We start from the raw sequence: 14,247 nt of genomic DNA on the forward strand, positions 1-14,247 counted from the left end.
CATAATTATAATAATTTAGAAAAATAAAGTCCAGTAATTTATCTTCCGACTGCACACGTGTGTAGAATAACTTTTAAGAAGGAGTCATGTATAGTAAATACGGTCGATGATTGTAAAACTGTATGCTAATATTGATATAATATTATTTTAAGTATATGTTTTGCAGGCATCAAAGAAAAGTGTTGAGTTGTTTTTTAGTAGATTTAAATTATTTATTGTTTATTAGAGAATTTTGTGCATTAGAATTCTCTAATAATTTATTATTTATTTTGAGTTAATTTTGATATGTTCTTACTTGACAATAAAACAACATATAAAAATTTGTTGGTGGGTCTAAGTATTATTAAGTTATTTATGGTCACATTGAGTATATATATTTGATTTATTGATGAAAGTAGATTACTAAAACCAATTAATAACTATTTTAGGATTAATATATTTAACACTAGATTAATAAAAAACAAATAAATCATAACATTATATTTTTATTAATCAAATTATTATAATTTAAATTAATCTTAACAAAATAATTTAAAATTATAATTTTAATCTTATCACATGCATGACACGGGTTAATACAAGTTTAAATAACAACTTTAATCTTATCACGTGCATGGCATGGTACGGATTAATTGTTCTTCATTTTGAGCTGATTTTGATATTTTCTTACTTCACAGTAAACCAACATATAAAACTTTGTTGGTAGATTTAAGTATTACTAGATTATTTATGGTCATATTGAGTATATATGCCTGATTTATTGAAAAAAGTAGATTAAATAACTATTTTATAGTTAATACAATTAACACTATATTAAGAAAAGAAAAACAACGCATACAAGTTATTCTTTTATTAATTAAATTATTATAATTAAAATAAAATTTAACATAACAATTTAAAATTATAATTTCAATCTTATCACGTGCATGGCACGGGTGATTAAACTTGTATTATAATAAAATAGAGATATAGAGATAGTAGAGTATGTAATTTAATATGTTTGATAAAATTATTATTTAATAATTTTTAATTAGTAATTTTCACGCAAACTAATTGCATACGAATTTTTATTTTATAATAATAATATAAAATAACAAATGAATTATATTAAATATATATTAAAATTAATTATTAAAATCAATCTTTAATATATTTGTATATAAATAAATATATAGTTTAATTTATTTTTTTAATTTTTATATTATATTAATAACTGATTTTAATGATTAATTTTATAATATATATAATATAATTATATAAATATATATTATTTAATTTATTTTTAATATATAAATGACATTTTTAAAAAGAAATAGACAAACCAGAACAAAAAGACATTGTCCATTTACATTATTTGAGATGCCGCACGGGGATACATGTGCTGAATATTTTAAGAAAAATGGAAAATCAATAAAAATGAATCGAAATTAATTTAAAATATTTTATTTTATATATTTTAATTATTATTAAAATAAATGAATAACTTTAAATATAATAAATATGTAATCATAAATATTATTGTTCATACCTTAACCCACGTAATGGTCAGGTTCAGTTAGGTCAAAAAGGTCCAATTCAAAGATTTGACTTTCACTGTTCATCTGATCTTTTTAAAGAGGTCAGATTCGACATAAGTTAGCAGATGACACTTATTTAAATAAGTAACAGCCTCCTAAAATCTTTCACTCACTTCTAGAAGAGATATCTCAACAACACTAAGATAAAGGGGCGGTTATCCATCATCAGAAGTGGAACTACACCAACAGTGATTATTGGATCATCACTTATAAATACACGACACGGCTGCTTAACCCCTTGCTGATTTAGACATCGGAGTATCTTTGCAGCTACCAAACCTCATTCCTTCAAACATACACACAACTTGAACGGCGGTCCCAAACGTGAATCAAAATCGGAGACCACTTCTCTCTAACATTTGGGCCTCTCATTCGAGCCCAACCCTCCGATTCTAGGTAAGTCCCGAAACAATTATATATATGAAATTATAAATATTAAATTAAATAAAATTACTTTAAACTATTATCTTTTTAATATTATTTAGTTCTTTTTCTATACTACGTTATATATCGATCTTTTTGAAACAACTATTTTATTTAATATTTTTTCGTATCTAAGTTAATATTAATTAAACTTTAATTTATTATTTGAACAAATAATAAAAAATATCTTAAATTTAATAAATTGCTGAGAAAAAGTTTTCTAATTTTGTGAACAAAAAATCAACAATTAAATATTTTAAAACATTATAAACAAAACAAATATTCTCCTATAATTTTTTATTGATTTCCAATTGGCAAAGAAACCCATGAAGGTTGTAAAACAAACAAAAAAAACCCAAAACATCATATAAAACACAAAGGCATATTTATAACCAAAAAAATCCAAAGGACCAATTATAATATAAATTAATTAAATTAATTTTTTATTTTTAATTTTTAAATTTAAAAAATTAGAATAACAAAAAATTATATTTTTTTCGTATTTAATTTTTTTTTTAACTATTTAGTTAGAGTTAACCTCCTTTCTAGTAGATTCATAGTAGATTTTGACTTATTATAAGACTATTAAAAGAAGGAAAAAGTCAAGAATGAGAAGAAAAATCTGATACAAGATAAGGGTTGATCTCATCTACTTTGAGGCAGTAAGTCATGCACTTGATGAAGAAAAGTCCTGAGATTCTGCTCCGAAGAGCCACCTTCCTTCACAGCTTCCCTCGCCAACCTCTTCCACTTTTCTGCATTCTCTCTCAGTTCCTTCGCCTTCTCTCCACTTCCCATCACCACATCCAGACACCTCTTTATTTCACCAGCTTCCACCACCCCTTCTTCCTCCTCCTCCTCACGATCCACCCTCACCCCTGTCTTCCACACATCTTCTACTAGCTTCGCATTCGTCTTCTGGTCCACCCACTGCGGAAACGCCACCATTGGTACCCCAGATGCTAAGCTTTCCATCGTCGAATTCCAACCACAGTGTGTCACAAAACATCCCAACGATCCATGCGACAAAACCTCCACCTGCGAGCACCACTCCACTATCTTCCCCCTTGCTTCTAATTCCTCTCTGCAGCTTAACTCTTCCTCTTCCTCTTCCTCTTTCTCTTTCTCTTTCTCTTTCTTTACTTTCTCCCTAATAACCCACAAGAATGGATGCCTTGAATCCAACAACGCACGCGCCATTTCCTCCATCTGCTTCTTCGCCAACACACAGAAGCTACCAAACGACACATAAACCACCGATTTCTCCGCCTGTGAGTCCAACCACTCTACATAATCATTCGAGTGTTTGAAAATATTACCGCCATACGAACTATCACCATCGCCATCTTTTTCAACGTCCAAGAACGCCGACGGAATCAACGGCCCGATTGGTATCACGTCCAATTTATCATCAACGGCCCTCAGGGCATCAGGTTCCAACGCTTCAAAGGTGTTGGCTAATATTCTTGGTTTGACTTCTTGATCAAGGTGTCGAAACTGTTTTTCAATCAGCGAAGCAATGAAAGAGTTCCGATACTTACTTGTCGAATTATTTGATTCCAAATAAAACGAAGGTAGGTCACATGAGGGTTTCAACGGCGGCAACCCTGGAAGCTCCAAGGAACACGACGAGGGCTCTTTGGTAATTTTCTCGTTGATGTAGTCACGGTAGCCGTGAAAGTAGAAGTAGTGGATGTCCAAGAGCACCGCTGGTTGAGGCCAGAGCACAACCGAGGGAAGGTGAAACGCACGCGCCGCCTCTGCCACCCAGTTTTGTAGGAAGGTGTAGATTACACAAGTGAAAGGGTGCTGGCCTTCTTCGGCGGCGGAGTTTATGAGATCGGTGACGAACTCTGTGCCGCGGCGCTGGTACTCGGTCATGTAGTGGTCATAGTTGGAGTCATCGGAGGTGGTGAAACCATCGTCGTAGCCATCGGAGAAGGGGACGAAGGAGAGGCCGCGGATGGAGGGTTTGTCGGACATACGGCGGTGCACGTGGACGGTGGTGGAAACGGTAACACGTGCGCCTAAATTAATGAGCCTCTTTGCTAACTGGAGGGAAGGGTTTATGTGGCCTTGTGCGGGGTATGTGATGAGAAGGACGTGGTGATGGTGCATGATGACGGTGGTGGCAGCAGCTGAGTGGTAACTGAAAATAGAATCTGTGTAATAAAGTATGGCACGCACCTTCTTCTTTGGACTAATGAATTAGTAACGAGGTGACAACTGACACGTTGAAATAATATATAGGGGTTTGAAGTTTGAACAATAAAAATCAATCGAGGAAAGTACGAGGAATCAATAAAATATTTGTATAATGTGTACAATAAAGATTTAGGAAATATTAGAGATATAATTATTAGTGTTATTTTTTATCATCAGTTGAAGCTTTTGGAATGAGTGGTATCATAACATGGTATTAGAGTTTTAGATCTGAATCCTTGGTGAATCCAAAAATCAATGGTAAACCCGAAAATCAATTTAAACTTTTGGGAAGATGTTTATTATTCCTAGTATTCGGACGATTATTCTAAATAATATAAGAGATGTTCATTTTGTAATTCATATAACCTATTATACATATTGTATAAATAAGTCATTGTCTCCCTAGTAGCACTCATCATTAAATCAATAGTTTGTTAAAAATACGTATTGAAATCAAAACTATATATTCAAATAAGTAAAATAAAATAATATATGTAGCATTTTTAAATTCCAAACCATGTATGTGTCTTTTCTTGTTTTGTACATTACTACTATATTCAATATAAACGTGTTGTTTTTATGTAAAATGGAATTTGAATCCAGAGAGATTACCCTTCTTAACTTAATTAGTTGAGCTAATCTCACTATGCTATATAATATTACACCTTCAGAAATGGATTCATTTAGGCATTTAAAATAATAAAAAAATATAAAAATATTATGTGAACATACAAAATTAATTTTTAAAATAGTTATTATATATTTATATATAAATATATGTATTATTTAATATATTTTTAATATATATACATGTTTATTTTATATAAATAATTAATTTTTTATATATACATGATATAGTTACAAAAAATAAAACAAAAATAAAAAATCAAAATATTACATATGAAAAAATAATATGATTTTTTTAAATATTCCAACTTTATTGTTTAAGTAAAATTGGTTTTATATTTAAAGAACGAGAACGGTAATTAAGTGTATATGTAAATATTTATTTTGGATATAAGATATAATTTTTGGTTGTCTTTGTCCTACCTTGTGACGTTTGAGCTTACGAAATTGTTTGGGACCTAGTGGATCATCTGATCAACTTTGCTTGTGGAAATTCTGATACATATCAACTTTGAAACGGAAGGAAATCTCAGTTTTCGGAAGTAATTCCAAGTGGAATGAATGTATAAGTGTACATTATTAATAGAGGAATGTTAAGGGTAGCAATTTTGTGATTTGTAGCTATCAAATAGCCATCAATGATAGTTTTAATGGTGTGAAATTTCATCCAATTACTCACTTTTCTTTACTGGTTATATGCTGGCCAGAATTTAACAAAATTGCTGGTTTGTAGACTTTTCCTTATTATTATTAGAGCACCAGGTAATAACATCTTTTATACGATGAATAGTTTATTCATTTGTTAATGTATGTTTTCTATGACAGGTTAAGAAATTAGAACAGAACAATTGATATTAAAAAAAATAATTAACGTTTATAGAAAATTCCAAATTTTAAAAAAGAGTTAAACTTTAAAATAATTTCTGAAATTTTGCATTTAAGGTTTAAAGTGGTCTCTGAAATTAATAGTTACTCAATTTTGTTTTCAAAGTTACACTCCAGAATTCATAGTAGTTCTTCAGACAATTTTCGTCCATTACCGGCTGTTCATACTCTGACCCAACGCTAAGACTCAGGTCCAAACGAAAAGCCCAACCCAAAGGATTGAGCCTCATCCTACACCGACCTTCCCCTAGAGAAGTTGGTTCTTGACACGACTTGCTGTAAAGAAGTCGGGAACTAAGATTAGCTGGCAGATAGGCACTCATTCAAACTAGTAACTGTCCCTAAAATCTCTCAACCCACTTCCATGAGCCATTTCTCAACTTCCCTAATATAAAGGGACGGTTATCCTCCTTAAAAGGTGGAACTACTCCAACGGTGGTTATTGGCTCACCATTATAAATACAATGACACTCCTCAGGTATCTCTAAGTCCCAATACTTTCTAAACCTGCTTAACCCCATGCTGACTTAGGCATCGGAGTGTCTTTGCAGGTACCACCCCTCGCTCATTTATATTCACAAGTCGGACGGAGGCCCAGAAGCGTGATCCATTGCGAAGGCTTCCCTCCTCAGACGATCGGGCCAACCTAACGAGTCCAGCCCATTAATCTCCGGTTACCCATTGTAACATTGGCGCCGTTGCCGGGGATCCGAGAGATTGACCAGTGATGGCGGACAAGTCACCAGAAGATGGTCATACCGCGTCCGATTCCGAATAGGGAGACCTGGATACCGGAAACAACGACGCAGACCCAACCCTTCACCAGGGAACCGACGACCAACATAAAGAGGGCACCTCTGGGTTAAAAAACCCAGAGGTAAACTCCTCGGAGGGACGAGAATCAGGAAAGGAAGGGCCACCCCATGCAGCCGAGCTAATGGGGTTGGTCCATGGTCACCAAGGTCGTTTGGAACAGGAATTAGAGCGACAACGAGAGGCGGAACAAAATCTCAGGGAGGAGATAGAGCGACGAAAAGAGTTAGAAGAAAAACTCTTGAGGCTAGAATCTTCCCTTAGAAGCCGGAACTCTCATGGCGACCGAGAGGAGTCTCCCCTGGGAGGAGATGACCCTTTCAGTGAGGACATCATGAGGGCAAAAGTTCTAAGAAACTTCAAAAGCCCTAATATGAACCTCTATGACGGAACCACGGACCCGAAGCATCATCTAAGCAATTTTAAAAGTTGGATGTATATGGCTGATGCTTCTGATGCAACTCGCTGCAAGGCTTTTCCAACCACTCTATCAAAAACGGCGATGAAGTGGTTTGATAGCCTCCCTCCAAGATCGGTTACCAGCTTTGAGGACCTCTCAAGAAAGTTCTTAATGAGGTTCTCCATCCAGAAGGATAAAGTAAAGCATGCATCGAGCCTCCTGGGAATAAAGTGGGAGGTCGGAGAACCTCTACAGGACTATATAAAAAGGTTCAACAAAGCATGCTTGGAGATTCAAGACCTGCCCACTGAAGCGGTCATCATGGAGCTAGTAAATGGACTTAGAGAAGGTCCATTTTCACAGTTGCATTGTGAGGTTGTTAAGGATTCTGATTCTAGTTCTGGTGAAAAAAATTATTGATAGGATGAAGGTTTCCATTGGTGATTTTGGGTTTGTGGATTGAATGTTGAGAGGAATTTCTGAAAGTAAGTTGGAATTGTGGAGGTACTTACAAGTGTTAGTGAGATAGAGATTTAGCTTGAGGCAGCAAAGAAGAAGAAAGTATGATAGCTCGTACACTTGAAATGAACCCAAAGTTATCATTTTTTTTTTTCTCTAAGACTGAAGAAAGGAATTAGATGGCGAAAAAGAAGTTCGAATTCTTAGAGTCGAAGAGCAAAGAGGTGTGTTGGGGTTGCACGCGGCAGACACGATGGAGGAGTAGTGGCGGAGAATCTTGTTTTGCATTTTTTTTCCTTTTTGTTTTGGGTTTTGAGTTGAAAGAGAGAAGGCTTTTTTTATTATTATTAAAAGTTTTATTTTAAAACATTTTTTTAACAGAGTTAATAGTATAATAATATTAGTATACATTTCAAACGTTAGAAATATAAATATAACGATTAAAACGTTAAGTATAAGTTTAGGAGTTATTTTAAATGTTATGAACAAAAATAATACTTTATCTTAAAATATTTTAAAATTTTATAAAATTATTCAACTATAAATATATAAAAAATTATTAATATTAATTTAAATATAAGATAAAAACAAAAATATTCACCTATAATTTCTTATTGATTTCCAATTGGCAAAGAAACCCATGACGGTAAAACAAAGAAAAAGAACAAAACATCATAAACACAAGCCATGTTTGGACAAATATTACGTGATGAATCGAGGGAAAAAATAGCAGGTTTTGACTTATTATAAGACTATTAAAAGAAAGGAAAGAGTCAAGAATGAGAAGAAAAATCTGATATAAGGATTGACCTCAACTTTGGGGCATTAAGTCATGCACGTGATGAAGAAAAGTCTTGAGATTGTTGTCCGAAGAGCCACCTTCCTTCACAGCTTCCCTCGCCAACCTCTTCCACTTGTCTGCATTCTCTCTCAGTTCCTTCGCTTTCTCTCCACTTCCCATTACCATATCCAAACACCTCTTTATTTCACCAGCTTCCACCACCCCTTCTTCCTTCTCTTCCTTACGATCCACCCTCACTCCTGTCTTCCACACATCTTCTACTAGCTTCGCATTCGTATTCTGGTCCAACCATTGTGGAAACGCCACCATTGGTACCCCAGATGCTAAGCTTTCCATCGTCGAATTCCAACCACAGTGTGTCACAAAACATCCCAATGAGCCATGCGACAAAACCTCCACCTGCGAGCACCACTCCACTATCTTCCCCCTCGCTTCTAATTCCTCTCTGCAGCTTAATTCTTCCTCTTCCTCTTCCTCTCTCTCTTTCTCTTTCTTTACTTTCTCCCTAATAACCCACAAGAATGGATGTCCTAAATCCAACAACGCACGCGCCATTTCCTCCATCTGCTTCTTCGCCAACACACAGAAGCTACCAAACGACACATAAACCACCGATTTCTCTGCCTGCGAATCCAACCACTCTACGTAATCATCTGATCGTTTGAAGATATTACCGCCATACGAACTATCACCACCTCCATCTTTATCATCGTCCAAGAACGCCGAAGGAATCAACGGCCCGATTGGTATCACGTCCAACTTATCATCAACGGCCCTCAGGGCATCAGGTTCCAACGCTTCAACGGTGTTGGCTAATATTCTTGGTTTGACTTCTTTGTCAAGATCTCGAAACTGTTTTTCAATGCGTGAAACAATGAAAGAGTTCCGAAACTTAGTCGAACTATTCGATTCCAAGTAAAATGAAGGTAGGTCACGTGAGGGTTGCAACGGCGGCAACCCTGGAAGCTCCAAGGAACACGACGAAGGCTCTTGGGTAATTTTCTCGTTGACGTAGTCACGGTAGCCGTGAAAGTAGAAGTAGTGGATGTCCAAGAGCACCGCTGGTTGAGTCCAGAGGACAACCGCAGGAAGGTGAAACGCACGCGCCACCTCTGCCACCCAGTTTTGTAGGAAGGTGTAGACTACACAACTGAAAGGGTGCTGGCCTTCTTCGGCGGCGGAGTTTATGAGATCGGTGACGAACTCGGTTCCGCGGCGCTTGTACTCAGCGGCGTAGTGGTCGTAGTTGGAGTCATCGGAGGGGGTGAAACCGTCGTCGTAGCCGTCGGAGAAGGGGGCGAAGGAGAGGCCGGGGATGGAGGGTTTGTCGGACATGTGGCGGTGCACGTGGACGGTGGTGGAAACAGTGACGCGTGCGCCTAAATTAATGAGCCGCTTTGCTAACTGGAGGGAAGGGTTTATGTGGCCCTGTGCGGGGTATGTGATGAGGAGGAAGTGGTGGTGGTGCATGATGGCGGTGGTGACAGTGGCGGAGCGGTAACTAAAACTATAATCTCCGTGTGAAATAAGTATAGCGTGCAATGCACCTTATCTGGACTAATGAATGAGTAATGAGACAAGTTGAAACAATATATATACATAGGGGTTTGAACAATTTGGTGGTGCTAAAATTCACAACATTACAGTATTTTTTGGTGACTACAACATTACAGTATGAGAAAGTTTAGGCGGACTTAATTATTAAAAGGAAAATGATTAATTTTATATTATTAAAAATATAGTGGATATTTTTATATAAAGACGCGTAAAACGTCTTTTTATAAAGACGCTTATCTGTTACATTATTATTTGAGGCATTAATGAACTGATTATTTTTAAAATTTTTAGCAAATTAGAATAAAATCGATTTTTTTATAACAATATTAATAAATTCTTTTTTTTTTCAAAAATCTAGTTGTATTTTTAAATTTTTAAAAATTTAAATGTCTACAAAACAAAAAGTTAGAGATATATTTGTCTTTTTATCAAAAAATTTAAAGATATTCGATTTAGATTGTGTAATTCGATCGGATCAAATCGGGTTTAATAATTATAATGCAGACAATTGGGTTTATTATCGTTGCTATAATAAATCGATTTTATTCTAGTTTATTAAAAAATAAATTATTAATCAATTTAATAAAAATGTCCAATAATAACATAACACATATAAATATCTTTAAAAAAATATTTTTAATATATTTATTAAAATAATCTCTTAAAAATATTAATGATGATTAATTAATGATTAAACATCACAAATTATGCTGCCGCTACCACTTCTCTTACTTTATTTAACACAAACATTTTTTCTCATGTACAATGGAATTTGAATACACGATCTAGAAAAAGAAAAAAGATTAAACTTTTTAACTTAATTAATTGAGCTAATCTCACTAAGCCATGTAAAACTAAATAAAAATGTTATTCGTATATTAAAATTAATTACTAAAATTAATTAGTAATTTATTTATGTATAAATACATATGTGATTTATTTTATTTTTAATATATATTTGTATTTTAATATTTATTTTAAACTGATGATTAATTTTGATAACAAATTTTAGTATACACATAATATAGTCGAATACTAAACATTAAAAGAGAATTGATTTAAACATTTAAAATAATAAAAAAAATAGGTGTCAAGAATAAAAATATAATATTAAAAAGTATTAAAATATATTTTTAATAAATATCTATCTTTTTTAAAATTTTATTAATTTTTTCTTTTAAAATAAATTTTTGTCTTTTTTTTTATCCACTATTTTTCTTAGTAAAATTGATTTTATATTTAAGAATGGGAATGGTAATTAAGTGTAGATGTAGAGATTTATTTTGGACATAAAATATATGGAGGCCACTCACATAAAGACGCCTAAAACGTCTTTTTTTAAAGATGTTTCTATGTTGTGTTTTAATTGGTTTCTGTATAATTTATTCGGTGTTCCTTATCACATATTATTAAATTCCTCAAAAGATTTTCTTTCCAAAAACAATAAAAAATATTTAATTTGGACTAAAACAAAAAAGGTAATAAATTAACTATTAAATTTTTTTTAAAAGATTATTTACATAAAAAAATATATCACATTCATCAATATATATATATATATATATATAACAAGCTTAAGCCTTTTAAAATTTTTATAAATAAAAAAATAATTAATTTATATTCGTACAATATATAAAATAATTACTATATTATTATTATATTATAGATTAAGATTCACTAATTTAAATTTTCTTTTTATTTTTAATATAAGTATTAGAAATAAATAAAATTAGTTCTTAAAAAATTCTAAAAAAATAGTTTCTTTCATTTTAGTAAAATAACTATTTATTAAAATAAACAAATTAATTATTTTTTTTCATATACAGTTTTTTTAAGAAATAAAAGTAATTAATTAGGACATTGGTTAAGATAATTAAAGTCACTATTTCATTAAATTTTTAATTTAAAGACAAATTCTAGTTAATTTTTGTATAGAAATTTCGAATTTGAAAACATTGATAAAAATTATGTTGAATTTTGATTTATTTGATTCTCATTTAAATTAATCACTACATAAGTTAAAGTTCTGTTTTGAAATTATATTCGAACTTTAATCTGATTTTTAAAGTTTCAATTTACTTAGTTTGATTTTTTAACTTAGGTATCCGTGACTCATATTAGGGTTTTAAGTGTTTAGTTGAAAAAAAAATAAAGTAAAAAAAATTTCAATTGTCACATCAAATAGTCGCTAGAATGTATAATGTAGCATTAGTCCATCTCAGCATGTCGTTAACAATTTTGTGAGACAGTGACAAAAATAAGATTAGGAACCAATGTGAGTCATAACTATTAAGTTGGGAGACTAAATTAAGTAAATCGAAATTTTTGAAATTAGATTGAAACATAGTTGTTAGAACCGAACCAGTGATCGAACCGGTCAAGTTACTGGTTCACTGGTTTATTGGTTCAACCGATAAATCACTAATTGAACTGATAAAACCGATCTCACGTAAATATAAAATATAAAATAGTTAAAAACTTAAAATTAAAATTTGAAATACATATCTTCACTAACATTTTATGAAGAATCAAGTCTCAACTTCTAAAAATAACTAATATAAAAAAATCATAAAATTTTAATACTACAATAGTATCTTATTTTGACACAATAAAAAAATAATTAATTCACAAAGCCTATCATCTAACTATAATATCAGTAGATTTTAACACTAACACCAAAACAAATAACTTTAATCACAATACTAGCAATAAAATAGATCAAGTAAATTAATAAATTTTTAGTGAAATTTATATTTATATTAATAATGGTATATAATTAAAATATAATTAATTTTAAAAATAGAAAAAACAAAAATTAAATTAAATTAGATATTTATGTATACTATATAATTAGTATTTGTCAAATATAATACTTAGAAGTGCAATGGCTAAGTGGCAAGTAGAGGTTGTTTTTGCTCCAAGGTTCTTTGTTCGAGACTTTGTGGAGACATTTTAAAAACTTTTTCAAACAGACCAGTTTGGTTAGACCGGTTTGCACCAATTTTTATCGGTTCACACCGATTTTATTCCTTAAACGGTCCAAAGAGTAAACCTAGTCTGGTTCCAATTCTAGTACGGTTCACTAGTTTTTCGGTCGAACCAGCCGATCCAGTTCAGTTTTTACAACTATGGATTGAAATATAAACATAATTTCAGAAACCAATAAGTATTATAAGATGATCAGATTGGATCGAATCGGATCCACACTCTAATCAGATAGAAGTAAATATGTTTAAAAAAGTAAACAAAAAAATTATTGACTTTTTTTATAAAAATAAAATTTTTTAATATTTTTTATTTTATGGATATATTTGATATCTGATCCAAACATAAAAAGTGTGAATATCGAATTTGATCTAATAAGTTTAGTGCGGATTGGATCGAAATTTCAGCCATATCCCACTATAAACACCCCTAGCAATAATAACTAAAAAATTATAATGATTATATTTTTAACTAAGAGAAAGTGCAAAAAAAAAAGTACTAAATACAAGAACATTTAATTAAATATTAAAAAAAAATTTACTTTAAAACAGTTGGACTTTTTTTGCTTATATATATATAATGTAATAATAATAATAATAATATGATAATTGTTTTATATATCACACAAATATAAACATTTTTTTCTATAATCTTAAGAAAGGTTTTGTAAATCCCTAACCTTGTTATCGATTTTTGTAGTGTTAGCCCTCATATTATCAATTTGATTCATGTATAATTCGGATGATAAATTATTTGGTGACATACTTCCTTTTCTACTGTGATATACTTGTTTTTATTATTATTATTATTATTATTATTATTATTATTATTATTATTATGTACATTAAAAAATAACAGGCCAAATTATTGCCATAACATAATAGAAGTATGGAAGTTTATCATTCTTCTCTAATAGAGAAAACAAAATTCTTTTCAATAGTTTATTTAACGTTTAGTAGAATAAAAATAAATTTTATTAGAATAAATTTTAGTACGAGTTTAATATTTTTATTCATCATAAAATATTTATAGAATTACTCGTAGATAAATTTTAGAAAAAAGAAAAAAAACCTGATTTTTAATTTTATTTTAAATAAACTTTATTTTTAATTTTAAAATAAATTTTATTTTTATTTTTTAATAATATTAATTTTTTATCGAATATATTTATTTAATTATTTTTTAATCATATATAATTAAAAATAAACGGTGTTTTCATGGTTTAAAATAATTATATATGATTAAAATAATTTTCATGGTGTTTACCGTATATAATTATTTATAGAATTACCATATATAATGAATGTGATATTTTTTTTATGTAAATAATCTTTTAAAAAAAATCTAATAGTTAATCTATTACCTTTTTTGTTTTAGTCTAAATTAAATATTTTTTATTGTTTTTGGAAAGAAAATCTTTTGAGGAATTTAATAATATGTGATGAGGAACACCGAATAAATTATACAGAAACCAATTAAAACACAACATAAAAACATCTTTAAAAAAAGACGTT

At 31.0% G+C, this 14,247-nt stretch overlaps 2 protein-coding genes across 2 annotated transcripts; both read right to left on the reverse strand.

The window, feature by feature from the left end:
* Positions 1–2,476: 2,476 nt before the first annotated feature.
* On the reverse strand, positions 2,477–6,422 carry LOC112736260 (phloretin 4'-O-glucosyltransferase-like). The gene has a single exon (XM_025785635.3). It carries the CDS (start codon positions 4,116–4,118, stop codon positions 2,646–2,648), a length of 1,473 nt encoding a protein of 490 aa, XP_025641420.1. The 5' UTR covers positions 4,119–6,422; the 3' UTR covers positions 2,477–2,645.
* Positions 6,423–7,985: 1,563 nt separating this feature from the next.
* LOC112736261 (phloretin 4'-O-glucosyltransferase-like) lies at positions 7,986–10,020 on the reverse strand. The gene has a single exon (XM_025785636.3). The coding sequence runs from the start codon at positions 9,659–9,661 to the stop codon at positions 8,201–8,203; it is 1,461 nt and encodes a 486-aa protein (XP_025641421.1). The 5' UTR covers positions 9,662–10,020; the 3' UTR covers positions 7,986–8,200.
* Between the last annotated feature and the right edge of the window lie 4,227 nt (positions 10,021–14,247).

Source organism: Arachis hypogaea, chromosome 13 (assembly GCF_003086295.3).
Source record: "Arachis hypogaea cultivar Tifrunner chromosome 13, arahy.Tifrunner.gnm2.J5K5, whole genome shotgun sequence".
Classification (NCBI taxonomy): domain Eukaryota; kingdom Viridiplantae; phylum Streptophyta; class Magnoliopsida; order Fabales; family Fabaceae; genus Arachis; species Arachis hypogaea.

Coding starts and splice junctions, on each gene's coding strand:
- LOC112736260 (XM_025785635.3), bottom strand. CDS start 4,118: ATGCACCATCACCACGTCCTTCTCATCACATACCCCGCACAAGGCCAC.
- LOC112736261 (XM_025785636.3), bottom strand. CDS start 9,661: ATGCACCACCACCACTTCCTCCTCATCACATACCCCGCACAGGGCCAC.